This window comes from Sorex araneus, chromosome 6 (genome assembly GCF_027595985.1).
Source record: "Sorex araneus isolate mSorAra2 chromosome 6, mSorAra2.pri, whole genome shotgun sequence".
Lineage (NCBI taxonomy): Eukaryota > Metazoa > Chordata > Mammalia > Eulipotyphla > Soricidae > Sorex > Sorex araneus.
In genome coordinates, this window is record NC_073307.1 from 88,719,664 (window position 1) to 88,746,192 (window position 26,529).

The 26,529-nt window shown below is 66.1% G+C and overlaps 2 protein-coding genes across 2 annotated transcripts; both read left to right on the forward strand.

Annotated features, from left to right (window-relative positions):
- The first annotated feature begins 31 nt into the window (after positions 1-31).
- ENO2 (enolase 2) lies at positions 32-10,176 on the forward strand. The gene is made up of 12 exons (XM_055142531.1): positions 32-133; positions 1,103-1,202; positions 1,671-1,766; positions 1,890-1,948; positions 2,150-2,219; positions 2,492-2,625; positions 2,774-2,996; positions 5,150-5,347; positions 7,931-8,132; positions 8,427-8,535; positions 8,718-8,776; positions 9,290-10,176. The coding sequence occupies exons 2-12, from the start codon at positions 1,118-1,120 to the stop codon at positions 9,357-9,359; spliced, it is 1,305 nt and encodes a 434-aa protein (XP_054998506.1). The 5' UTR covers positions 32-133; positions 1,103-1,117; the 3' UTR covers positions 9,360-10,176.
- A 3,808-nt stretch (positions 10,177-13,984) lies between these two features.
- ATN1 (atrophin 1) lies at positions 13,985-25,615 on the forward strand. The gene is given in 11 exon segments (XM_055141562.1): positions 13,985-14,407; positions 19,162-19,347; positions 19,448-19,585; positions 19,712-19,825; positions 20,239-20,634; positions 20,636-22,311; positions 22,518-22,740; positions 22,982-23,678; positions 24,337-24,480; positions 24,795-24,975; positions 25,074-25,615. Coding segments are annotated over 10 exon segments (3,630 nt in total). The 5' UTR covers positions 13,985-14,407; positions 19,162-19,320; the 3' UTR covers positions 25,108-25,615.
- Positions 25,616-26,529: the final 914 nt, after the last annotated feature.

Genomic DNA, 26,529 nt, shown 5'->3' on the forward strand with positions numbered 1-26,529 from the left:
CCGCCCGGTCCTATCGGCGCCGCCCCCCGCCCGCCCCCCGCCCGCCGCCCGGGAGCCGCAGCCGCCGCCGCCGCCGCCGCTCCCGCGCCCTCCGCGCCGCCGCCGCCGCCGCAGCCGAGTCTGCAGCCGGGAGGTGAAGCCCCCCGGGCCCCCGCGACGCCCCCGCCGCCCCCCTGCGCGCGTCCCTCGCCCCGGGCCCCGCGCCGCGCACCTGCTCCGCCACCTGCGCCCCCGCCCCCGCCCCCGCCCCGACCCTTCTCGGCGCTTCTGCCCGCGCCCCCTCCTCCCCGCACCTGTTTCTAACTGCGCCGCGCCCAGGCCCCTCCCCGGTGCCCCGCCGGGGGTCTCTGGGGACCGTGCGCGTCTAGCCTCGGCGCCCCCGCGCCCACTCCCCCACCTCGCCCCCGCTCCGCCCCGTCGCTCTTTCTCCGCGCTCCCGGGGAGGGGGGCGAGGAGGAGGAGGGGGAGGAGGAGGAGGAGGAGGAGGAGGAGAGTTTGGGGGTGGGGGAAGTTGGGCCCAGCCTGCAGCCGCCCCCCCCCCCCCGCCCATCCTTGTTTCTCTTCGTTCCTCCTCACGGCACCCCGGGGACCCTCTCCCCCGCCCCCCTCTCTACTGTACATCCCTCGGGAGGAGGAGGGGCGCAGGCCCGGGAGAGATCGGGTCCGGAGCGGGGGGGGGGGGGCGGGGGGGTTGGGCTGTGAAGTTTGGGTGGGATGGGGCTTCTGGAGGGGCGGCCCGGCTCCGAGAAGTACCAGCCTGGCAGCCATTTGGCTCGGAGGGGGTCGGGGAACCCCGCCAGGCGGCTGCCGTGCCGCTGAAGGGCGAGGGAACCCCGCGGCGCCCACCCCCTCCACTGCGGAGGCCGCCCCTCTCCGCCTCACCCCTGTGCCTCCCCACTGCTCCCCACTGCAGTGACCTCCCCCTTCCTCACTGCATTGACCTTCTCTCCCCGTGGGGGGGGAGGTCCCTTCTACTGCAGGCGGCTCCTCCCCACCCCCCACCCACTGCAGTAACCTTTTTCCCAGCCTGCCCACGGTCTGCAGGCCCCCGCCCCCCTCCCTGGACCTCTTAATCTTTCTCCTTCCTGGCTTTGCACCCAAGGAGATCCCAGCCATCATGTCCATCAAGAAGATCTGGGCCCGGGAGATCCTGGACTCCCGTGGGAACCCCACGGTGGAGGTGGATCTCCACACGGCCAAAGGTAACAGGAGGGGCCCCGGCCACACCACAGCACCCCATGCTGCCCGGGTCTGGCCTGGGGTGTCATGGCTTCCTTGGGGCCCACCGGGGCAGGGGGCCTGGGCTTGGCTCCCAGGCCTGGATCGAGGGGGTCCAGGAGGCAGGCAGGCAGGGCCCTGCGCTCTGTGAGTGTCTTGCCTTTGCATGACTGTGTGTGCACCTGTGTGTGTACGTGTGTGCACACACATGTACCACACTCCTGGCGGTTTCTGCAGGCCCTCGGTTGAGAGTCAGGCCTCCACTGGGAGAACATTCAAATGCTTGCACACCTTTGTGCACTGGCCCGTATGCGTGTGTGTGTGTGTGTGTGTGTGCGCATGAGCGTGTGCCCGTGGGAGCTGTGTGTACGTGGGGGGGAGTACTGGCTAGGTTCTGGAGCTCGAAGACTGAAGGAAAATGGTCTCCGTGTTCCTCCCTGTTCCTCTTGCAGGCCTCTTCCGGGCTGCGGTGCCCAGTGGGGCCTCCACGGGCATCTATGAGGCCCTGGAGCTCAGGGATGGGGACAAACAGCGCTACCTCGGCAAAGGTGAGGCCCGCCCTGCGTGTGCTTCCTGCTCCTCCTCCTCCTCCTCCTCCTCTGTGCCCTGCCCTGCTCCTGTCCGGCCTGCCTCCCCCTCCTCTCTCTGCCCGACCTCTCTGTCTCTCCCAGGGGTCCTGAAGGCCGTGGACCACATCAACAGCACCATCGCGCCTGCCCTCATCAGCTCGGTGAGGCCCCAGGACCCAGGCGGGAACCCTGGACGGGGATGGGGGGAGGCCAGGGCCAAGACCCTTTAGAGTCCCCGGGGACCCCCACCCCCGGGGTGGGGGCGGTTATTGCTGACACAGGAAGCCAGGTGGACCGGATGTGAGCCTGTAGCTGAAGGCCCCGCGGCCACCTGGGGTCAGTCACGGGGGTCCTGCCCACAGGGCATCTCCGTGGTAGAACAGGAGAAGCTGGACAACCTGATGCTGGAGCTGGACGGGACCGAGAACAAATGCAAGTGTTTGTGGGGCCGTTGGGGGTCTGCACTTTGGGGGCTTCCTCAGGGCCGGGGGAGGCCTCCGGGAGGGGGGCCCAGTGGGAAGGGCTGGCCGGCCCCTGAGCGGAGTGGCCTGTGCCCCGCCTCGGTCCCTTGTCCCGAGGATGGACAAATGTCCTGAGAAAGACCACAGGCAGCATGCGGGGACTGATGTGGGGGTGCGGGTGCGAGGCAGGGGGGACGTTTGGGCTCATTTGGGGTTCTTCCTCTGTCCCCACCCCCTCCACAGCCAAGTTCGGGGCCAACGCCATCCTGGGCGTGTCGCTAGCCGTGTGCAAGGCGGGCGCGGCCCAGCGGGACTTGCCCCTGTATCGCCACATTGCCCAGCTGGCCGGGAACTCGGACCTCATCCTGCCCGTGCCGGTGAGGGGGCTGCCTGGAGGAGGCAAGCTGGGAGAGAGGGGAGGGGGCAGGGACAGGCAGGGCAGGGCAGGACACGGGGCCTGGGAAGCCAGCCGAGGGGGGGGGTGTTTGGGATCCTGAGGGCGACACCCCCTCCCGGGTCCCCCAGGCCTTCAACGTCATCAACGGAGGCTCGCACGCGGGGAACAAACTGGCCATGCAGGAGTTTATGATTCTCCCGGTGGGCGCCGAGAGCTTTCGGGATGCCATGCGGCTGGGCGCGGAGGTCTACCACACGCTGAAGGGGGTCATCAAGGACAAGTACGGCAAGGATGCCACCAACGTGGGAGACGAAGGCGGCTTCGCCCCCAACATCCTGGAAAACAGTGAAGGTGAGGCTGGGACCCTCTGGCTTCGGCTCTCCACTCCTCGCCCCTAGCCCGGGACTCCCTTCCATTGTGGGGGGGCCACACCCAAAGGTGCTCAGGGCTGATTCCTGGTTCTCTGTGCCCAGGGGACCAATTACAATGCCAGGGGTTCAGACTGGGGTGCAGAGCAAGCCCCTTTACCTCTGTATGCTCTCTCCAGCCCCCTGAGCTTCACCTTTTATGGTTATTTTTTTGGGGGGGAAAGGGGGAGAATCAGGGGGCACACCTGGTGATGCTCAGGGGTTACTTCCGGTTCTGCACTCAGGAATCACTCCTGGTGGTGCTCGGGGGACCCTAGGCGATGCCGGGGGTCGAACCTGCATCGACCCTGTGCAATGGCAAGTGCCCTCCCTATTCCTACTTGGTAGGAATAAGAGCAGCAGCTACCTCAGAGCCCCATTGTGAGGGTTCAAAGAGATAGAGAGGTCGTAGGTGCAAAATACCTAGGTGACGTAGACGTCCAGAAATGACAGCTACTTCCAAACAAAAAACAAAAAAACCCACCAACTTGGGGCCAGAGCCACGGTGTCGCGGGTAAGGAACTCGCCGTGCCTGTGGGCGACCCGAGTTCATGCCTGGCACCACATAGACAGTCCCCTGCCAGTCTTGACCCCTGACCCCAGAGACAGGAGGCAGCCCGGAACACAGCTGGGTATGGCTCCCAAACCAAACACAAAAAAACATGGAGGAGGGGGGCTGGAGTGATAGCACAGAGGGTAGGGCGCTTGCCTTGCACGAGGCCGACCCGGGTTCAAATCCGAGTATCCCATATGGTCCCCTGAGCACTGCCAGGAGTGATTCCTGAGTGCAGAGCCAGGAGTAACCCCTGTGCATTGCCAGGTGTGACCCAAAAACCAAAAAAAAACCAAACAAACACGGAGGAGGTTGAGATAGCACAAAAGGTTGAGTCCTGGGCCAGAAGGATAGTTGAGCAGGGAGGGTATTTACCTTGCACGCAGCCGACCCGGGGTTCCGTAGGGTGCCCCCAGCACCTCCAGAAGGAATTCTCGAGTGCAGAGCCAGGAGTAATCCTGAGCATCACCAAGTGTTATACAAAAAGCAAAAAAAAAAAAAAAAAGTTGCGTGCTTGTTGTACAGGGGGGAGGCCCGGCAGCCCCCCTGAGTGCAGAGCCAGGAGTAGTCCTTCTTCAGCACCACTGGGCACAGCCCAAACCAAGCCAACAGACACTGATTTGGCCCCTGGGAAGTAGCACAGCATGTGGGAGCCCTGGGTCCAATCTCCAACACCTCACCAAGCAGTTGGAAGGGACTCATGAGCACTGCTGGGGAGGGGCCAGGAAGATAGTGCAGTGGGTAGGACACTTGCCCTGCAAGCCGCTGGCCTGGTTCCATCCCTAGCAGCCCATATGGTCCCCTAAGCCAGCCAGGAGTGATCCCGGGGCATAGAGCCAAGAGTAAGCCCTGAGCAGTGCCAGGTGTGGCCCCCAAACAAACAAAAAAAAACCCCAAAAAAGCCGTGGGAAAAAAATCGCCACAACTGGGGCTGGAGTCCAGCTGGGAGGTTGCTGGCCTTGCACACGGCTGACAAGGATCGACCCCCAGCACCCCATAGGGCCCCCCCGAGCACCACCGGGAGTCATTCCTGAGTGCAGAGCCAGGAGGAGCCCTGAACACTGCCAGGTGTGCCCCCATCTCTCATTCCCCCCCAAAAAAAAAGAAAAAATAGGGGCCGGAGTGATAGCACAGCGGGGAGGGCATCTGCCTTGCACACGGCCGACCTGGGTTCGATTCCCAGCATCCCATAGGGTCCCCCGAGCACCGCCAGGAGTGCAAAGCCAGGAGTAACCCCTGAGCATCGCTGGGTGTGACCCAAAAAGCAAATAAATAAATAAATCACGATGATGAAGCACTAGAACTGGGCTGGGGGTGTGACTCAGCAATCGGAGAGAAGCCTCTCATGAGGGAGCCCCAGGGTTCCAACCCCAGGACCGTTAAATGACTGTGAAGAGAAGTCCTCTGCTGCCCAGCCCCGGCACAACCCTGACCTGCCCCCCCCCCCCGACTCCCAGCAGCCCGCCCGCTGCCCTGCACCCCTCCCTCCCGCATCCTGCCTGGCCCTTCTTCCTGCCACTAACCTGGCCGTTGTCCCCCCCCAGCGCTGGAGCTGGTGAAGGAAGCCATCGACAAGGCGGGCTACACGGAGAAGATCGTCATCGGCATGGACGTCGCCGCCTCCGAGTTTTACCGCAATGGCAAATACGACTTGGACTTCAAGTCGCCCGCGGATCCTTCTCGATACATCAGTGGGGACCAGCTGGGAAGCCTTTACCAGGACTTTGTCAGGGACTATCCTGGTGAGAGCCAGGGGGCTTGGAGGCAGGACGGGGTGGGGTGGGGGCACGCTGGACCACATGGAGGCGTCTCTGGAATTGGGGGCTGGTTCGGGTGCCTGGTGGAGGGGTCCAAGGAGCACCCGAGGCCCAGCAAGGAGATCAGGAGCCTGGGCAGAGACAGGGTTTGAGAGCCCCTCTCTGTGCCACCTGGAAGTCAGGTGCTCTGATGCTGCTGCCATCCTGGGATGGCTTTGGAGGGAAGGGGGGTGGAGGGCGGGGAGAAAGGGGTGGGGTTCAGGTTGATAAAACAGTGGCTGCTGGTGGCTGGAGCGATAGCACAGCAGGGAGGGCGTTTGCCTTGCACGCGGCTGACCCAGGTTTGGTTCGACCCAGGTTTGATTCCCGGCATCCCATAGGGTCCCCCAAGCACCGCCAGGAGTAATTCCTGAGTGCATGAGCCAGGAGGAACGCCTGAGCATCGCTGGGTGTGACCCCAAAAAGCAAACAAACAAAAAAAAAACCCAAAAAACGGTGGCTGCTGATGGAGGCGGAAGTGACGTGTGCAGAGGAGAGAGTGTTGAGTTATTCTCTTCCTATTCTGTCTTTGTTGTGTGTCTTGGGGCCACACCCAGCAGTGCTCAGGTTTACTCCTGGCTCACTCCTGGCAGGGCCCAGGAGGCCATATGGGGTGCTGGAGATGGAACCCCAGTTTGGCCAGGAGTCTGCCCACTCTGCTATTGCTCAGGCCCTCCTCTTCCGACTCTTCTGGAAGGCAAGAGGTGTGGGGAGAGGAGAGAGTGGAGACCGGAGAGAAAGGGGGAGAGAGGAGGGAGGGAGAGAGAGGAGGAAGAAGGGGAGGGGGAGGTGTCGGAGCGATCGTACAGTGGGGAGGGCATTTGGCTTGCAAGCAAACAGGCATCCCATATGGTCCCCCGAGCACTGCCAGGAGCAGTTCCTGAGTGCAGAGCCAGGAGTAACTCCAGAGCATCGCCGGGTGTGACCCAAAAAGCCACAAAAAAGGAAAAAGGAAAAAGAAGGGGAGAGGGTGAAAAGAGAAAGATGGAGGAGAAGGGGAGAGAGGAGAGAGAAAGGGGAGGAAGTGTAGCTCAAAGGGTTTCACTGCAAATGGCGAAGCGCAAGGCAGAGAGAGCCAGCCAGGGCTGAGCACTTGCCGTGCATGCAGGAGACCTTGGATCCCTGGCGTTGCAGGGTTCCCCAGGACTGACAGTGATCCCCCAGGTGCTGAGCTGGGAATAGCCCCACTATGGCCTAAGAACAAGAAAACTATGGGGCTGGAGCGATAGCACAGCGGGGAGGGCGTTTGCCTTGTACACGGCCCACCTGGGTTCGATTTCCAGCATCCCACAGGGTCCCCTGAGCACCGCCAGAAGTCATTCCTGAGTGCAGAGCCAGGAGTAACCCCTGTGCAATGCCGGGTGTGACACAAAAAGGAAAAAACAAAACAAGAAAGATGAAGCAAAAGAGGAATGTGCCGGGGGCTGGAGATAAGACAGTGGGGAGGGCACATTTGCACTCAGCGGACCTGGGTTCAATTCCCGGCACTACATATGCGGGCCCCTCCCCCCCACAAGCTGGACGCCAGCCAGGAATGATCCCTTTGCAGAGTGCAGACCCTGGGTGCAGACCCCAGGAGTAAGCCCTGAGCGTCTCTGAGTACGGCCCGCCACAGACACGAAGAAAGAGGCGGGTGGGCTAGATGGTGCGGAGGGTCATGGGCCTGGCTGTTGTTGAGTAGGCCGCTCCTGCCGCTGTGCATCCCTGGCCATACACAGGGGACCCTAGGGGATGCTGGGGTCAATCTCTGGGGTCAGCGGCATGGAAGGCATGCACCGTCCCCGCTGTCCTCTCTCCAGCACATGTGGTTTCATGAAAAATCAAACCCAGAATCAGGGTCCCAGAGGTGGCCCGAAGGGCAGGGGCACAGGCTTGGCATACAGGAGTTCCGGGTTTCATCCCTGCTGCCATCGGGTCCCTTGAGCACCACTGGGGTGGCTCCTGTGACCCCCCCCCAAGAAAAAACCCACCCAAACCAGGGCCAGGGAGTTAGCTCTGAGGGCTCCAGCACTGTCTGCCATGCAGAGCACCAGGCCCCGTTCCTGGAGCTGCATGGTACCCGAGTACCCCTGGGATGGCCCCAAGCTGAGGTTCCCGGGGTCCCCAGAGCTGCTGGGTTTGAGCCAGCAGTTGGCCAAGTGGGTGGGCTCTGAAATTTAAAAAAATTAATTAAAATTAAAATTAATTAAAATTAAATTAATTTTTTTAAAAAGCAGAGGGATCAGAGTACAGTGGGCAGGGTGCTTGCCTTGCGTGCAGCCCACGTGGGTTAGGTTGGTCCCCCGTATCCCACGTGGTCCCCCAAGCACAGCCAGGAGGGATGTCCTGAGCGCAGAGCCCAGGAAGCCCTGAGCGTCACCGGGTGTGGCTCCAAAAGGACAAACTAAAAGGAGCAAAATCAGTCAGGCTGACATATTGGTGGGGCGGGAGGCAGGAGGTGGCTGAGCAGACCCAGCGGGCCCCCTGGGGCTGCTGTCCGTTTGCGGGACCCAGGCCCAGAGACCGGCCTCACCCCGGCTCTGCCCACAGTGGTCTCCATCGAGGACCCGTTTGACCAGGACGACTGGGCTGCCTGGTCCAAGTTCACGGCCAACGTGGGGATCCAGATCGTGGGGGATGACCTGACCGTGACCAACCCCAAGAGGATCGAGCGGGCCGTGGAGGAAAAGGCCTGCAACTGTCTGCTGCTCAAGGTCAACCAGATCGGCTCGGTCACCGAGGCCATCCAGGCGTGAGTCCCTCCCCTAGGCAGCCCCCGGTTCTCTGAGACGCGCCCCGCACACTTCTGCACTCACACACACACACACACACACTCTCAGAGCATCCCTCACAAGTGCTCAGGCCAGATCTCTCGACCTCGGCCCAGACCAGAGGGGCCCTGCAGGCATCCCACCCATCTCAGCGCTGCCCCCCCACCATGCCCACTTCCCCCTTCCCCTCCCCAGCAACGTCCCTGCAGATGTTTCTAGAACCTTCCCCTGGCCAGCGCCTGGTGGGCGTGGTCAGTGCTGGGGTGCAATTGCAGGTGCAAGCTGGCACAGGAGAATGGCTGGGGTGTCATGGTGAGCCACCGCTCCGGGGAGACGGAGGACACCTTCATCGCTGACCTGGTGGTGGGGCTGTGCACGGGCCAGGTGGGTGCAGGGGGCCGGGGAGGGGGCGGAGGGGGGCGCATTGGGGTCCAGGCCGAGGTGAGACTGTCCTTCCCGGTGCTTGGTGGGGGTGGGGGATGCCTGGGACGTTCAAGGGAAGAGAAACCTCCCCTGGGGGCCTCGGGAAGGGTCAGCCCCTGAGTGCTGGTGCTGGGGTGTTTCAGATCAAGACTGGCGCCCCCTGCCGTTCGGAGCGTCTGGCGAAGTACAACCAGCTCATGAGGTGAGGGAGTCTGAGGTCTTGGAGGGTCTTTTTTTTTTTTTCCTTTTTTGGGGTCACACCCGGCGATGCACAGGGGTTCCTCCTGGCTCGTGCGCTCAGGAATGATTCCTGGCGGTGCTCAGGGGACCCTATGGGATGCTGGGAATCGAACCCCGGTCGGCCGCATGCAAGGCAAATGCCCTCCCTGCTGTGCTATCGCTCCAGCCCCTGGGGTCTTGGAGGGTCCGGCCTCGAGGGTGGGATGCTGTTGACCCCCCACCCCTGTCCCCAGGGCCCAGGGGTGAGGCAGCAGCAGATGGGGAGGGGTTTGTGTTTAGTTGTTTTTGAAAGGTGGGTGCACGGGGGAGGCGGGGGCTGACCCACAGACGCCTCAAGGTCACGTGGCAAAGTCTGGGCATACGCACCTTGGGCAGGACCCAGGAGCAGGTTGGGCGAGGCTGGGGGTCTCCTGAGCAGGGACAGCGGGGGGGTCCTCGTAGGCCCCCTGCCTCACTCTAGGCTCCTGTCTGTCAGAATCGAAGAGGAGCTGGGGGACGAAGCGCGCTTCGCCGGCCACAATTTCCGCAACCCCAGCGTGCTGTGACGCCCCTCGGGGCCTGGACACTCGGGCCTCTCTCTCCTCCTCCGGGAAGCCCCCCGCGCCCCTGCTCTGTGCCTGCGCCCCAGACGCCCGGCTGCCCGACCCTACCGCGCTGCCTATTGGCTTGTCCAGCCCCTGCTCTCTCGTGCGCTCGCTGTGTCTGGGCTTCATCTCTCCTTCTCCTTCCATCCTTTTTTTATTTTTTTCTCTCCTCCAAAACTGGCCAGGGTGGGGTGAGGTCTTAGGGGGGCTTGTGGATGGAGGACCAGGGTCTGTGGCGGGAGCATGGCCGGGTGTGGGGGTCGGGGGTCATGTGGTTCATGGCCACGGGCCTCCTGCCAGTTCCACGGAACCGCTGAGATGGGCTGCGCGGGCCTGCTTGCTCAGAGTCTGGTGGGATTTCATTCCTTCACTCCCTCATTCATTCATTCGTTCACTTCCCGTTCATCCTGTTGATGCCTCATGTCCCAGAACCGTAGGGCCTCCAGCTGGTGGAACCGAGGGGCCGGTCTCTGTCATTCAGGCCACTGTGGGTCTGGACAGGCCCGGGGTGGGCGTGAGTGGGATGGGAACCAGGAAGAGCCTGGATGTCCATTTCGGTTGCACAGTGGCCCTGCACTGAAGCCTTGGTGGGGGTTGGGGTCCTGAGGTGGGGCTGTGCTCCAGGTGGTGGGGGAACCTCCCCTCCAAATCTCTCCCCAGCCCTGGCTTCCTCATTCTCCCTCCAGCTGCACCAGCGCCGACTCTGCCCCTCTGCCGTGTTCCATCGCTGCCGCCACCTCCGTGGCGTGGAATGAGCCCCATTAAAATCTGAATCCAGCGCCTGTGTGTAAGCGGTCTCACTGGTGGAGGGCGGAGAGTGCAGCCCTGGGCATGGGGGGCGGTGGGGACCAGCGAGCGCTAGGGCAGGCTCTGGGGGAGACAAAGAGGGCAGAATTGCTTGCTGAGAGCGGGGCTGGAGTAATGGCATTTGCTTTGCACGAGGCCGACCCGGGTTGGATCCCCGGCATCCCATAGGGTCCTCTGAGCACTGCCAGGAGTGATTCCTGAGTGCAGAGCCAGTAAGCATCTCTGGGTGTGACAGAGAGAGAGAGAGAGAGAGAGAGAGAGAGAGAGAGAGAGAGAGAGAGAGAGAGAGAGAGAGAGAGAGAAGGAAGAGAGACAGACAGACAGATACCACCCTTCTCAGCAGCCTGGCCCCAGGACCCAGGATCCAGGGAAATTAGTTCTCCATGTAGGGTTGAAGAAATCCCCACAAGTAGCCAAGGATGTGTGTGCAATGAAATTTTATTTATTTCATGTTTTTTTTTTTTTTTTTTTGCTTTTTGGGGTCACACCTGGCGATGCACAGGGGTTACTCCTGGCTTTGCACTCAGGAATTACCCCTGGCTGTGCTCAGGGGACCATATGGGATGCTGGGATTTGAACCTGGGTCGGCCGCGTGCAAGGCAAACGCCCTACCCGCTGTGCTATCTCTCCAGCCCTTATTTCATGTTTTGGACACACCTGGGAGGGCTTACTCCTGGATCTACACTCAGGGACCACTCCTGAGGGCACTCCCTCTGGGATGCCAGAGGTCAGATTTGCAAGGTCAGCATCTTGCCCATCTAGCCGGCTGTACTAGCTCACCAGCACTGGTGCAAAGGCGTTTTAGACTCCCAGAAGGGTTCGGGTGCTTTGGGGGTGAAACTCCGCGGCAGGGTGTGTGCTTGCTAGGGAAGAGGCCCAGGATTTGGTCATCGGCATCACGCACACGCAGGGGCTAGAGTGGAGGCCGGACGCGTGTGGGCTGGCACCCAGTGTGGTTGGCACCCCTGCACGATGGGGAGCTGGGAAAGAGGAATGGGTCCCAGGAGCGTCAGGAAAGGGCCTCCGGGAAGCTGGAGGTTCACGGGGCAGCAGAGGCTGCCTGGTGGTGCGGCAGCAAAAACAAACAAATGGAAAACTTAGGGCCTGAAGGGGCCCCAGACCTCGGGGTTTCGCTGCTTCCGCGGAGCCCGGCGCTGCCAAGCCCGGGATGCCCGCGCCCTGCGGGGCCTGCAGGGGTTGTGGGGGGCGCTGGCCACTAGGGGGAGCCAAGGTTCTGCGGGACCCCGCGGGCCCCCACTGGGGGTGGGCAGGGAGGACCAAGGGTCCGGCCCTCCGTGGGCGTCCTGGTTCCTCCTCACTCCTGCTCTCAGCTGTCCGCGCCATCCTGCCCCGCTCTGGGGCTGGGGGGGGGGGGAGGGAGGAAGGGGGTTCTGGCTCGGAGTGGGGGGGGCAGGCCCGTTTCTCTCCTCTCCGCCTTCCCGGGCTCCTGACACCCCGGCTCGCCCCAGTCCGCAGAGCGTCCGGCCATCGTCTCCTGGGCGCGCTGCCCGGGGAGGGGCGTCCCAGGTGGCCCCGGAGCCCCCCCCCCGCCCTGCGGTCCGGACGGCGCCGCGCGACTCCGGCTGCTGCGGCCGCGGGCGCTAACCTCTGCCCTACCCTACCTCTCCCGGGGCCTCGCCGCGCGCCCTCGGCTGCCAGGTACCGTCTCAGATTGGGTTACAGCCGGCCCGCCCGGCTCCAGGCCCCGCTCTCCGCTTTCCCTTTGTGCCGTTGCCTGGAGACCAGTGGGTGGTGGGGAGCTGGGGGGGGGGGGGGAGACGTGGTGGGGTGCGTCTGCCAGAGGCACCCTGGGGCTGACCCGCAGGTAGGGGCGGCAGGGGAGGGGAAGGCAGGGCAGGGTCCAGCTCCCCCCCACCCCACCCCGCCGAGCCTCTCTTTCTATTTATTTATTTTTTTTACCCCCTGTTGCTCCCCTAGGCTGGCTGTATTATTTTTTTCAGGCTCGGGTTTTGCACCTTCCCCGGCCTGCGCCTTTGTGGTTTAAAAAAAAAAAAAAAGAAAATGAGGGAGGGAGAGCTGCCTGCGAGGGAGTTGAGAAGGGCCTGGGCCCGGGCCCAGTGGGAGAGAGAACTGAGAAGCTGCTGGGAGGAAATGCAGGAGGGAGGCGTGAGGGGAGGGAGGAGTCTGGGAACAAAGTTGGGGGGTGGGGCGCTCCCGGGGCACTGTGGAAGGGAGTCCTGGTAGCTGGGGGAAAGTGGGGGGAAGAGCTTGGCAGCGAGGGGTGGGGGGCGGTGGCTGCAGGGTTCTGAGGATGAGGAAGGGGGCCCGAGGGGAGATTTCATTCCTCTGCCCCGCGGACGCTCCCCCCCCCCCCCCAGCCTCTTCCCCTCCGCTCCGGGCTTCGGGCTATTTCTAGAACTTGGCTGAGCCCGGTCCAAGGAAATGGGAACCCAAATCTGGGTTGCTACCCCGCCAGCCTCCTTCCTTCCCAGAAGGCTGAGTGGGAGTCTGACATTTGGGACCCCCCCCCACCACACACACACCCGGGGCCCCGGCTGACCTGGCCCCCTCCCCGCCCCCACCTGCCCACTCCCCACCCCAAGTGCGCAGGGCGGGTGCAAGGCGCCGGATCCGGAATCCAGCTCCAGCTCTTCCCGCCGCCCGGCCTGCCTCCCTCCCCGGCTCCGGCCTTCCTAATCTCAGCTGCCAAAAATCACCCCCGTGTCTCTCCCGTGTCCTTTGTCCTGGGGGATGGTTGCGGCTCGGTGTGGGGGCCCGGAGCGGAGAGGGTCCCCAGGAAGGCCCTGGGGGGTCTCCCCCCAAGTCCCCGGTGGTGCTCCGGGAGGGGGGTGGGCTTGCGGGCTCCGGAGCTAAAGGCGGGCTGGGAGTGGCCGGTGGCCCCGGGGCGAGCCGGGCCGCCGGGGCGCAGGGGCGGGCGGACCTGCTGCTTGTGGGGTCCCGCGCCCCGATCTGAGAGAGGGGGGCACGGCTGGGCACCGAGGGTTGGTCCCACGCAGGCTCCCATCCCGCCCGCAGCCCCTTCGCAGGAGCCCAAGTTCCCATCGGGGCTAGCTTGGGGGTCCAGAAGGAAAGTGGGGGTGCCCTGGGGCTGTGCTGCGCCCAGACCGCACCCCTCCCTTCCGCCTCCACTGCCCAGCGCTGCGCCCCCTCTTCACGGGGCCCCCGAAGACCTGGTTCTCTTACAGCCCATCTCACCTTCATGCCCGCCCACCGCCCCCTTCTATCTACTCCGTTTGGTCTGGTCAACTCCAGGCCCCCAGTTCTCTGGGACCCCACCCCAGCGCCCAGCCAAGCCTGTGCCCCCCACTTTCAGGACCCCAGGTCCCCCTGGAACATGAACGTGGCCCCGTGAACCCCATCTCTCAACTTCTCTCTCCAGCTTTCCTTCATCAGCCCCCTTCTCCGATCCCCTATTCTTTCCCCCAAACCGATCGCCCCCAGACTCCTCGGGTCAGCCCCAGCCTCCCGCGGTGCCCCCATCCTTTCCCTTTCTTCCCGCAGGACCCCAAACTTCCGTCCCATTATCGGCGATCGCCCCCCTGATCTCCGCCACACGCCGGTGTCATCTCCAGCGTCTCTCCCCCCCCTTTAAAGGCACCTCGCGGCGCCCCTCGCTCCCCTCGCTCCGGCCTCAGCCCCGCGCCCACCGCCGGGCGCCCCCAAACTTCGCCTCCAGCCTCCCCCGCCCGGCCCGCCCCGGCCCCTCCTACCGCGCCCGCTCCGGCGCCAGCCCGCGGGCTCCCCGCATTCCGCCCCGGCCCCTCGGCCGCGGCCAGCGCGCGGCGCCGCCCCCGCCCGCCGCGCCCCTCCCCGGCGGCCGCCTCCCGGCCCCTCGGCCGAGCCTCCCGCTCCCCCTCTCCCCGGCTCCCCCTTCTCCGCTTCCTCCCGCTCCCCTCCCCCTCGCGCCCTCCCTCGGCGGCCGCTTTCCTGTGCGAGTCGCCGGCCGCGCCGCGCAGCCCGCCCGCCGCCCCGCGTCGCCGGGGCCTGGGCCGGGAGCGAGTCGGGGGGCGCCGCGGAGGCCGGGGGGGCGCGGGCGGCTGGGCGATCGGGGGCCGAGGAGGGGGATGGCGACCCTCCGGGGGGGCCGGGGCCGCCGGCGCCGCCGTCGCGGCGGCGACTGAAGCCGGGAGGAGGCGAGGGGGGCGGGGAGCGCGGCCGCCGCCCCCCGGAGGCGCCCGAGCCCCGCCGCCGCCCGGAGCCCGCCGCGCCGCCGCCTGCAGGTAAGCCCGGGCCGCCGCGCTCGGCCCGGCCCGGCCCGGCCCGGCCCGGCCCGGCCCGCGGCTCCCCGCCCCCACCCGCCTCCATTTGTTATTTTCCCGAGCCGGCCCCCCTCCGCGGGCACCGCCGGGCCCGACGCCGGGCTGGGGCGTGGGGGGGGGCGCCCCGGGAGGGCCGGGGGGCGCCGCGGGGCGGCGGGGGGCGGCCCGCGAGGGAGCCGAGGGGGCGACAGGGTGGCCGAGGGCCCGGGACGCCGAGCGGAACGCCGAGCCGGAGGGTGGGCGGCGGGGAAAACGGGGTGGCGGGCAGGGGGGCTCCGGGGCGCCGGCAGGAAGGACCCGTGGCACGGCGGCGAGGTGGGGCCGGGGCGCCCCGCGCGGGGGGCCCCGCGGCCCGGAGCCGCCTGGGGGTGCAGGAGGAGGGCGCTGGGGAAGGGGCGTGGTAGGGGGCGAGGGGGCCTGAGCCGGCCCGGGGGCCCGGGGGTGCAGTGGGGAGGCCTGCCTTTGTGCCTCGCTCTTCTCCCCCCTTCCCGGTCCTCCGCCGAGTTACTTGGAGGAGGGGGCGTGCAGGGGGCCCGGGTGTCGGCCCTCCCGAAACTGAGGCGGAGGGAGAGTTGGGGAGAAAGGGCTTCCGGGAGGGTGGCGGCAGCCCGAGAATTGGGCAATCCTGCCGGCCCTCGAAACTAGTTGGGCCCTCGGCTCCCCTGCACCCGGGCAGGGGAGGGGCGCACCGCGCCGTGCGCCCCCGGCCCCTTTGTGCCGGGCCTGCTCCCTCCTGGGGTCTTGCGCTCCCCTTCTGGGGGTGCCTCGGGAGGCTCGGAACTGCTTTGGCGACTGGAGGGGGAGTGGCTGGCAGGTGGACCCCTGGGGATGGGCTCTGGGGGTGCAGGGCTGCCGCTGCGTTGCCATGGTAATGATCCGGCGGGATGGCCAATAGGTGTGTGCTGGGGGGTGCGGAGCCTTGCCGGGACTGCGGTCTTTGGCGGTGCCCTTGGCACTGTGGGCCGGGTTCTGGTGGCGAGATCTCCCAGGGGGTCCAACCCAGTTGCCAGGTAGACTTGTTACTCACGGGTCGGAGGTGTTTCGGGGCCCCGCCCCCTCCGGGCGGTGGGCGGGGACGCTCCTGGTCTAATGATACCATCTTTTGGCTCATCTTTCTGAGACTCGGCTTCCCTTATGATTAGGGACTCTCAGCCCACAGTCGTTTGCTTTTTCTCCTTCGCTCAGACCTCCCATTTTCTCAGATTTGAGTCACCCTTCCCAAGCCGCGATTTCTTTCCCAGGCTAGCCTCACGTGACCTCTGCCCCTTAGCTAACCTCTGACCTTCAGTCCTCCCGACTTCCTAGGAATCTTCGGGTCCTCCAAGCCCATCCCTGGAGAGGGCGAGTGGTTCCCCCCCCACAAGGGAGGCTGTGGAACAGCCTGGTGAGGTGGAAATACCCCCGGGGTGGCCTCCTGACTCTACCTCTGTGACCTTGGCCAAGTCACTTCTCTTTTCTTTGAGCCTCAGTGTCATCGTAAGGCCGGAGGGGTCGCGGATAGAATGGCCTGGAAGGCCCCTTGCGGCAACCCGAGGCTGATCTAGGCCCGAGCTATCCGTGGTCCTTATCTCCTGGCTGAGCTGCCCTTATCTCGGTCCCTTGGATGGTGGGTGAGTCTGGAATGAGGGGGGCTGGGAGTCCTGAAAGGCGCCCGGCCAGCCCCGTGCCTTGATTGCGTCCCCTCTGACGTCCTTTGGAGATTGCTCCCTTCCTTCCTTCACTTGAGACTCTTTCCCCATTTCTCACCCTCTTGGGGCCCCATCCGTGGTGCCCAGGGCTTATTCCTGACTCTGCGTTCGAGGAACCACTCCTGGCAGGGCTCGGGGGACCCTACGTGGTGCCAGGGGTCCAACCCAAGCTGGCCTCCTGCAAGGCAAGTGCCCTACGTGCTGCACAACTAACGCTCCGGCCCGATTTCTCACTGTTTCCCCTTCCCCATTTTTTTTTTTTTCTGGTGGCCCTGAAGCAGTGATGGTGACGGCGCTGGTGTGAGGTGGGATTCGGAGTGTTCTAGAACGAGGCAAGACAGCGCTTGGCTGCCCGAGAGAGATGGAGGGCGGTGTACGCTCTGTGGGTGCTGAAACCTGCCCGGGCTCAGAAACATATAAAACCCCACCCAAATTCCTGCTCCCCCGCTGCCAGGCCTTATCCCCAGATCACCTACCCGCGCATGAGTGCAGTTCTCCCAGGCAAGCCTCTCCCTGCTAATTTTATCAGATTTCAGCTGATTTAAAGGAGGGGGGAAAAAAAAAAGTAGGGGAGGGGCCCCCTGGCCGGGCCCTGTTCTTCAGGCACCTTCCATAGGGTGTTGGGTGGGCACCCTCCCCTCCAGGTGGGCGGTAAAGATGCCTCACAAGATCATCCGTGTGAGGGGCTGGAGCAATAGCACAGCCGGGAGGGCGTTTGCCTTGCACTCAGCCAACCCGGGTTCGATTCCCAGCATCCCATAGGGTCCCCCAGCACTGCCAGGAGTAATTCCTGAGTGTAGAGCCAGTAGCAAGCCCTGTGCATCACTGGGTGTGACCCGAAAAGAAAAAAAAAAAAAGCTAAAACAAAATCATTCGTGTGAAGATGGCCCCTCCTTCGGTTGTGTTGGATTTTGCTCTCTGGATTTGTGTGTGTGGGGGGGGGTGAGGGGGGGTGGTAAGACTTAAGCAGTCAGCCAGGGGTGTTAGTTGTAGCGGAAGGGCAGCCACTGGTTGACAGACCTGCATGAACGGGGGGCTCTGGGGCTCAGCCCGTTGTCACTCAGTTTCCTAGAGAGCCCAGGTCACCCCTCACTGCCTACCTAGGCAGGGGGCAGGGGGGGTGAGTGACAAGGACTGACCCTTGGAGGGAAGTGCCGCCTAACTGCCAGATGTGCCCAGACGCCCAGTGGGAGGCCACTGAGCGCCTTGTTATGGACGTTTGTGAGTCTCTTCTCCTGTGTGTTGGGCCACACCTGGCGGGGCTCAGGGAACCAGATGGGGGTGCCCTGCCCGCTGCACTCCTGCTTGGCCCTGAAGCTGGTGAGTTTAGAGGGCAGGAGCGGAGCGTGCAGGTACTGGCGGCCGGGCGGGAGAAAGCAGAGGCAGCTTTTTCCCCAAAGGTGTTCTGTGGGTTCCAGGGGTGAGGCGCCACCGGGTGGGCAGGATCGGAGTGCCGTCGGGGGGAGCTGGGGAGAGAGACGTGTGCGCTGTCTAGGCAGGACGCGGCTGTGAGGGGGAGAGTGGGCCAGTGGGGACCCAAATCTGTGAATGAGTGCTCCCCAGTTAGAGAAGACGCCCCTTTTTTTTGGGGGGGGGCCACACTGCGGTGCTCGGAGCTCTCAGGGCTCACTTCTTTGTTTTTCTTTTTGGGTCACACCCGGCGATGCACAGGGGTCACTCCTGGCTCTGCACTCAGGAATGACTCCTGGCGGTGCTCAGGGGACCATATGGGATGCTGGGAATTGAACCCGGGTCGGCCGTGTGCAAGGCAGACACCCTACCCATTGTGCTGTCGCTCCAGCCCCTCTCAGGGCTCATTTTTGGCAGGGTTCACGGGACCAGATGGGGTGCTGGGGGTCCGCCCCAGGTCAGCCGCAGCAAGGCAAGGCAGGCGCCGTGCCACCTCTTCAGCCCCGAGAAAGCCCCTTTTTGGTTCTTGAGGCGTACCTGGCGTGCCAGGTAACCGGGCTGCGTGTGGGGCCTGTGCTGTCTCTGGCCCTCGAAGGCGCTTCCTGAGGTTCTCAGGTGGACACCGGCTTATGCACTTGAACCTGGGTTCAGCAAGGGTCAGCACTTTCCTGTTTTTTTTTTGGGGGGGGCACACTCTGTTGTCCTGGGGCTACTACTTCCGCCCAGGGCTGTTGGCCCCGGGGTGGCGCCTGTCTCAGCCCTGGAGCTCTCCCCAGCCCCCAGGGCTGTAGAATGGGGCATTCTTCTTCCACCTCCTGCTGTGAAAAAAGATTCTTTTCATATCTCTGGGACCAATCAGGCCTTCTGAGAATTCTCCCCACCAGCTTCCGATAGTGCAGCCGGGCAGGGGCGGCCTGTGGGCTTGCTGCGGGTCCTCCAGCCCTGGTCTTCAGGGCCTTGCCCTGCACCGGGCACGTTGGACTGGGTAGAGCAAGTCACCGCTGCAGTCTGTGGGCCTCAGTTTTCTCATAGAGTTCATTAAGATCAGCTGCGTGGCGGGGCTGGCGTGAGAGTGCAGCAGGTGGGGCACTTGCCTTGCACGTGGCTGACCCGGGTTCGGTCCCCAGCACCCCCCAGGGCTCCCTGAGCCCACAGGGAGTCTGATCCCTGCGTCGCAGAGCCAGGAGCCAGCCCTGAGCACTGCCTGCCCGCTGTGTCCCCAAACACAACGAGGACAGAACACAAAACAGAGCCCCTTCGTTCTCCGGGCTGGTGGCAGATACCGAGTGGGACTGTTGGCGTCGTCAGTGCCCGTGCCTCTCCGGGAAGCCCAGCGCCTGGTTTGGACCCGAGCTGCGAGTCTGTGTGCGGCTCTCCGAGGCGCTGGTATTTCTGCGCGTGCACATATTCCCCGAGGGAGCGCCCAGGAAAACAGTTCGGGTGCCCGGCCCGGGGCTCCCGCTGCCTCTGCCTCCCCCAGGGACGCACTGAGAGTGGGCAGCCCGAGATGTCTGTGCTTCAGGCCAGGGGTGGTCTTTTCCTTTGTGTGTCCCCCCCACCCATCCCCACTCCCCTGCCAGAGTCCCCTTCACCAACTCTGGACACTTTGGCCCACAGGCTTCACTCAGACCTCGGCGGCCAGTTCCCAGGGGACAGCAGGCGCCTTCGTCCCGCTTCCCAGGCCACCACTGGGGGGACTCGGGGTGAAGCACAGCAGAGAAGTTTCTGGATTCAGCTGCCCAGGCAGAGGAGAATGGGGTCTCCACAGCCTGAAGAATGAAGACGCGACAGAATAAAGACTCAGTGAGTAGTGGGGCCTGGGAGACGGGGAGGGAAGAAAAGGGGGCCCCGGAGCCGGACCCCGGCGGCCGGCCTCCTCCAGCTGCGCCCGCCTTCTCCACAGATGTCGATGAGGAGTGGACGGAAGAAAGAGGCCCCCGGGCCCCGGGAAGAACTGAGATCGAGGGGCCGGGCCTCCCCTGGAGGGGTCAGCACGTCCAGCAGCGATGGCAAGGCTGAGAAGTCTAGGCAGACAGCCAAGGTGCTCCTCCTGGGGGCCTCGCGGGGGCCGTGCGGGGCTGGGGGCGCGAGTGGTGTGCAGTGGAGACTTCCTGTCTGGCCTCGGCCACCGCTGCAGGCTCGAGGCTGGACCCCTTCCCTCCCGCAGAAGGCCCGAGTAGAAGAGGCCTCGGCCCCGAAGGCCAGCAAGCAGGGCCGGAGCGAAGAGATCTCGGAGAGCGAGAGTGAAGAGACCAGCGCCCCCAAAAAGACCAAGACTGAGGTGGGAGACCCCCGCTGCCCCCCACCTTCTCTGACCACGGAGTCCGTGACACCGGGCACTGCAGGGAAGGGCCGAGTAAACTCCCCTGCCAGGCTGGGGGGCCGAGCCGGGGTGGTCGGGAAGGCTCCTCTCTCTGCCCTGGGTCTTGGTTTTCCTGGAGGGGCTGGGAGGAGGGGTGGGGGGATGCCAGGGAGTCAGAAGGAACCTGCAGACGCGGCTTCCTGAAGGTTCTCTGGCCGCCTAGCTCAAGGCCCAGAGAGGGTGGTGGGAGGCGGGAAGGAGGCTGCGGGGGGATTCCTGGGAGCAGCTGAGGACGTGCCCCTCCCCCTTGGATCCAGGTGCCGCGCGGGGCCAGTGAGGCCCGCCACCCCGGGGCGCAGACAGGCAGAGGGGAAATGGCCGTCCCTCTCCAGCAGGAGCTGCCCCGGCCGCAGTCGCCCTCAGACCTGGACAGCCTGGACGGGCGCAGCCTCAACGACGACGGCAGCAGCGACCCGCGGGACATCGACCAGGACAACCGCAGCACGTCCCCCAGCATCTACAGCCCCGGCAGCGTGGAGAATGACTCCGACTCCTCGTCGGGCCTGTCCCAGGGCCCCGCGCGCCCCTACCACCCCCCGCCGCTCTTCCCGCCCTCCCCGCCGCCCGCCGACGGCACCCCGCGGCCGCAGGAGCCCAGCTTCGAGCCGCACGCGGCCGTGACCCCCGCCGGCTATCACGGGCCCATGGAGCCGCCCCCGTCCCGAATGTTCCAGGCGCCTCCCGGGGCCGCGCCGCCGCCGCACCCGCAGCTCTACCCGGGGGGCGCGGGGGGGCGTGCTGTCCGGAGCCCCCCTGGGCCCCAAGGCAGCCGGGGCCGCCTCTTCAGTGGGGGCCCCGAGTGGCGGCAAGCAGCACCCCCCGCCCACTACCCCCATTTCCATGCCCAGCTCCGGGGCGGGCGCTGCGCCCCCCGCCAAGCCACCCCACGCGCCCGCGGGCAGCGGCCCCCTGCCCTCCGCGCCCCCACCCGCCACCTTCCCCCACGTGGCGCCGAACCTGCCGCCCCCGCCCGCGCTGCGACCCCTCAACAACGCCTCGGCCTCGCCCCCCGGCCTGGGCGCCCAGCCGCTGCCGGGGCACCTGCCCTCGCCGCACGGCATGGGCGGACTGCCCCCGGGGCCCGACAAGGGGCCCGCCCTGGCGCCCTCCCCGCACCCGCTGCCCCCGGCCTCGTCCGCCGCGGCGCCCCCCATGCGGTACCCCTACTCGGCCCCCAGCAGCAGCGCGGCGGCGGCAGCGTCCTCCAGCGCCTCGTCTTCCTCCTCCTCCTCCTCCTCCTCCTCCTCCTCCTCGTCCTCCGCCGCCGCCGCGTCCACCTCCTCGGCCGCCCAGTACCCGGCCTCCCAGGCCCTGCCCAGCTACCCCCACTCCTTCCCGCCCCCCACCAGCCTCTCCGTCTCCAACCAGCCCCCCAAGTACACGCAGCCGTCCCTGCCCTCCCAGGCCGTGTGGAGCCAGGGCCCCCCGCCCCCGCCCCCCTACGGCCGCCTCCTGGCCAACAGCAGCGCCCACCCGGGCCCCTTCCCCCCGAGCGCCGGGGGCCAGGCCGCCGGCCACCCCGCCGCCCCGCCACATCACCACCACCACCAGCAACAGGCGCCGCCGCAGCCGCCGCCGGCGCCGCCGCAGCATCACGGCAGCTCGGGCGCCCCTCCGCCCGGGGCGTACCCCCACCCCCTGGAGAGCGGCGCCGCCGCGCACCACGCACACCCCTACGCCATGTCCCCGTCCCTGGGGTCCCTGCGGCCCTACCCGCCCGGCCCGGCGCACCTGCCCCCGCCGCACGGCCAGGCGTCCTACAGCCCCGCAGGCCCCGGCGCGCCCCCCGCGTCCTCCTCGTCCAACGCCTCCAACGCCGCCGCCGCCGCCTCGCAAGGCGCCTACCCGTGCTCGCACCCGTCCTCCAGCCAGGGGCCCCCCGGGGCCCCCTACCCCTTCCCGCCGGGGCCGCCCGTCACCACCTCCTCGGCCACGCTCTCCACGGTCATCGCCACGGTGGCCTCGTCGCCGGCCGGCTACAAGACCGCTTCCCCGCCGGGGCCCCCGCCCTACGGCAAAAGGGCCCCGTCCCCGGGGCCCTACAAGACCGCCACCCCGCCCGGGTACAAGCCGGGCTCGCCGCCCGCCTTCCGCACGGGGACCCCGCCGGGCTACCGAGGCGCCTCGCCGCCTGCGGCCCCCGGGACTTTCAAGCCGGGCTCGCCCACCGTGGGGCCGGGGCCGCTGCCCCCCGCGGGGCCCTCGGGGCTGCCAGCCCTGCCCCCGCCGCCGCCGCCCGCGCCCCCCGGGGCCCCGGCGCCCGGGCCGGCCCTTAACGCCGCGCAGATCAAGCAGGAGCCGGCCGAGGATTACGAGGCCCCCGAGAGCCCCGCGCCCCCTGCGCGCAGCCCGTCGCCGCCGCCCAAGGTGGTGGACGTGCCCAGCCACGCCAGCCAGTCGGCCAGGTGAGCTGCCCCGGCGGGCGCGGGCTGTTCGGGGAGGGGGGGGGGCGGCAAAGAACTGGGATCGGGGGGCGGGAGTGGACACGGGGGCAGTGTGGGTAGGGGTTGCCGGGCGTCCCGGCGATGCTTTGCACGACGGTTCCCGGCCTGCGGGTTGGTGGCGGGGGGGATCCCTGAGCGCCTCGCTGTCCCCGGCGCGGCCGGCACAGGTTCAACAAGCACCTGGATCGCGGCTTCAACTCATGCGCGCGCAGCGACCTGTACTTCGTGCCGCTCGAGGGCTCCAAGCTGGCCAAGAAGCGCGCCGACCTGGTGGAGAAGGTGCGGCGCGAGGCCGAGCAGCGCGCGCGCGAGGAGAAGGAGCGCGAGCGCGAGCGGGAGCGCGAGAAGGAGCGCGAGCGCGAGAAGGAGCGCGAGCTGGAGCGCAGCGTGGTGAGCGCGGCGGCCGGCGCGCCCCCTGCCGGCCCGGAGGAGGCGCGGCGGCCCCGGGGATAGGGGCGGGGCGGGGGGGCGGGGCGCGGGAGCTGGCTCCGGGCCAACCCTCCCCGGGAGCCTGTGCAGGAAAGGAAGGGGGTGGGAGGGGGAGCCGGGCGGTCCAAGGAAGTGATGCTGCGGGGTCTTCGGCCGCCGGGACGGGCGCCGGACTGACGGCCTTTCTCCCCGTGTCCCGCAGAAGCTGGCCCAGGAGGGCCGCGCCCCCGTGGAGTGCCCCTCTCTCGGCCCCGTGCCCCATCGGCCTCCGTTTGAGCCGGGCAGCGCCGTGGCGACGGTGCCCCCGTACCTGGGGCCCGACACTCCGGCCCTGCGCACGCTGAGCGAGTACGCGCGGCCCCACGTCATGTCTCCGAGCAATCGCAACCACCCTTTCTACGTGCCCCTGGGGGCAGTGGACCCGGGGCTCCTGGGCTACAACGTCCCGGCCCTGTACAGCAGCGACCCGGCGGCGCGGGAGAGGGAGCGCGAGGCCCGCGAGCGAGATCTCCGTGATCGCCTCAAGCCCGGCTTTGAGGTGAAGCCCAGTGAGCTGGAGCCGCTGCATGGGGTCCCGGGCCCAGGCCTGGATCCCTTCCCGCGCCACGGGGGCCTGGCTCTGCAGCCCGGACCGCCCGGCCTGCACCCGTTCCCCTTCCACCCGAGCCTGGGGCCCCTGGAGAGAGAACGCCTGGCGCTGGCGGCTGGGCCAGCCCTGCGGCCTGACATGTCCTACGCAGAGCGGCTGGCCGCAGAGAGGCAGCACGCCGAGAGGGTGGCCGCTCTGGGCAACGACCCCCTGGCCCGGCTGCAGATGCTCAACGTGACCCCCCACCATCACCAGCACTCCCACATCCATTCCCACCTGCACCTCCACCAGCAGGACGCCATCCATGCAGGTGAGACGGTCCCGCCACCCTGCACCGCGCCTGCTCCGCCAGCCAGGACACCCTCTAGTCTGGCACGAACCTCTCCAGATCTGCCTCTGCCTTCCTGGCTAGCCCTTAGCCCATCGCACCCCAGAGACCATCTCCCTTGAACCCCAGCCCTCTTCCATGAGGCTCCATATTCCTGCTTGTCACTGTTGTCTTCTCTGGATTCTCAGTCCCTTCTTGTCCCCCTCTCATCCGGATCCTTACCTGAGCTTGCCGTCTGTCTAGGCAGTTCGCTTCTTTTTTTTTTTCTTTTCTTTTTGGGTCACACCCGGCGATGCACAGGGGTGACTCCTGGCTCTGCACTCAGGAATCACTCCTGGCAGTGCTCAGGGGACCGTATGGGATGCCGGGAATTGAACCTGGGTCAGCTGCACGCAAGGCAAATGCCCTCCCCGCGGTGCTATAGCTCCAGCCCCTCTTCATGCTTCTTTCCTCTAACTCAGCCACCTGACAGGCGTTGCCTCCCGTCCAGCCCCGAGTCCCCCTCGTATCTGGGTCTCGTTCTGTGCCCCGCATCCTCCTCTGTGCCCCGCATCCTCCTCTGTGCCCCCTGAGCCCAGATCCCTCTTCCCCCCACACACACCTGCCTTCTGGTGACACCCTCCTCATCTCTCCCCTCCAGCTTCTGCCTCGGTGCACCCCCTCATTGACCCCCTGGCCTCAGGGTCCCACCTTACCCGGATCCCCTACCCGGCCGGGACCCTCCCCAACCCTCTTCTTCCTCATCCTCTGCACGAGAACGAAGTTCTTCGTCACCAGCTCTTTGGTAAGGCGGAGGTGGACGGTGAGAAGGGCGGGAAGGAGCATTTGCTGGCATTGGGGGAGGGAGGAGGAGGAGGAAGACCGCAGGGGAGAGGGGAGGGGGTGGTGGAGTGAGGTGGGCTCAGGGCCCAGGTCTGGCAAGGTGCAGTCGCCTAAATCCTGCCTGCGACTCCCAGTGGCCCCCAGTGCTCCAGAGCACCGCACCCTTCAGTCCATTTCCCGCGGGTGTGGAGTTAGTTGCCGGCTCTCCCCGCATCCCGGAGGGAGCGAGGGGCCCCTCCGCAGGCCCGTGTCAGTCATGGCCCTTCCCGCCCACAGCTGCTCCGTACCGGGACCTGCCCGCCTCGCTGTCGGCGCCGATGTCGGCCGCGCACCAGCTGCAGGCCATGCACGCGCAGTCGGCCGAGCTGCAGCGCCTGGCGCTGGAGCAGCAGCAGTGGCTGCACGCGCACCACCCGCTGCACAGCGTGCCGCTCCCGGCGCAGGAGGACTACTACAGGTGTGTGTTTGGGAGCCCCCGGGACCCGCAGGGGAGGGGCGGGGCGGGGCGGGGGCGTCGGGGCTCACCTCTCGGCTCCGCATCCCCTCTCTCCCCAGCCACCTGAAGAAGGAAAGCGACAAGCCGCTGTAGAGCCTGCGTCCCGAGCGCGCGCGCCCGTGGCCCCTGCCCGCCACCCCGAGAGAGTCGAGGAGGGGGTGACGGAGGTGGGCCGGCAGGAAAGGGACAGCTGGCCAGGGCTGCTGCGGCCTGCGGAGGTGGGGAGGAGGCGGGGCGGGGGCAGAAAGCGCACAGTATCTCGGACCAGGTCCCCCCCCCCTTCCTTGTGCCCCCTGCTTTCTTCCACCCCCGTGCCCGCCCACCCAACCCCGGTTGCCGCCGCCCCCTCGCCCCCCCGCCCCGCCCCGTTGGTGTGATTATTTCATCTGTTAGATGTGGCTGTTTTGCGTAGCATCTTGTGCGCCCCCGCCCGCCCCGCCCCCAGCCCCCTCTCCCTCCCCGCCCCCCCCGTGTGCGCGCCCGCTGCGATGTATGCCCCTCGCCCCTCCCCCACATTAATAATTTATATATATAAATATCTATATGACGCTCTTTAAAAAACGACCCAAGCCAAACAAACAAAAACATCTTCACGACCCCCCCGCCCAGGAAGATGGCTGTGACTGTTTCTTTGCGGGCTAGGGGGGGTCGGGGTGGGTGGGAGGCTGCAGGGTGGAAGGGGGAACGTTGGCTCCTCCGAAAGTTTTTCGAGGGTGGGCTAGGTGGGGTACCAGGCAAGAGGGAAGGGCCGGGTCTTCTCTGGGGTAGGGACCCTGCACCCCTGCAGGGCTGGGGCCAGAATCGCAGAGGATCCTCCGCCCGGGTGCCGCCTGCCGCCCCTTCCCAACTTCTCCCTGGGAACCGGCATGCGGGAGGCCTGGCACAGCCCGACGTAGGAAACGGCTCCGATTTGGGACTCGGGATTTTCCACTGCCAGGCGCCACCAGAGCCCGGGATCCTTTCCGCAGAATAGTTTGCGAGGGGCCGGAGCGATAGCACAGCGGGTAGGGCGTTTGCCTTGCATGCGGCCGACCCGGGTTCGATCCCCGGCATCCCATATAGTCCCCCAAGCACCGCCAGGAGTAATTCCTGAGTGCAGAGCCAGGAGTAACCCCTGAGCATCGCTGGGTGTGACCCAAAAAGCAAAAAAAAAAAAAAAAAAAAAAAGAATAGTTTGCGAAACGGTTGGAAGCCAGGGTGCAGCGGTGAAAGGGATTAGAACCCCTGGGATGGTCGGTCATTAGAGCCACAGGCGGCTGTGGGTGTCAATTGCAAACGGATTGAAGGGAAACTCTAGGGCACCCCGCTGCGGCCAACACTCCTCACTGCCTCTCCCAGCCGGGACCTACCCAGGAGCTCCTGAGAGCGCCTTGAGTGCCTGCTGAAAGCCGCCAATCACGGTCTTCCTTCTTACCGGAGGGGTGGGAGCGATTCCTCTTCGGCCAATCAGCACCGGTCTCATTTGCATAGAACCCCCTCTTAAACGTTCATAAACTTTACAAATGATGATTTCAA

What these genes read in the sequence shown, in the direction of transcription:
- ENO2 (XM_055142531.1), top strand. Translation starts at nt 1,118, where the DNA reads ATGTCCATCAAGAAGATCTGGGCCCGGGAGATCCTGGACTCCCGTGGG. An exon ending in CTTTGTCAGGGACTATCCTG is followed by an intron (nt 5,348 to 7,930) that starts GTGAGAGCCAGG and finishes CTCTGCCCACAG; the next exon opens with TGGTCTCCATCGAGGACCCG. An exon ending in AAGTACAACCAGCTCATGAG is followed by an intron (nt 8,777 to 9,289) that starts GTGAGGGAGTCT and finishes CCTGTCTGTCAG; the next exon opens with AATCGAAGAGGAGCTGGGGG.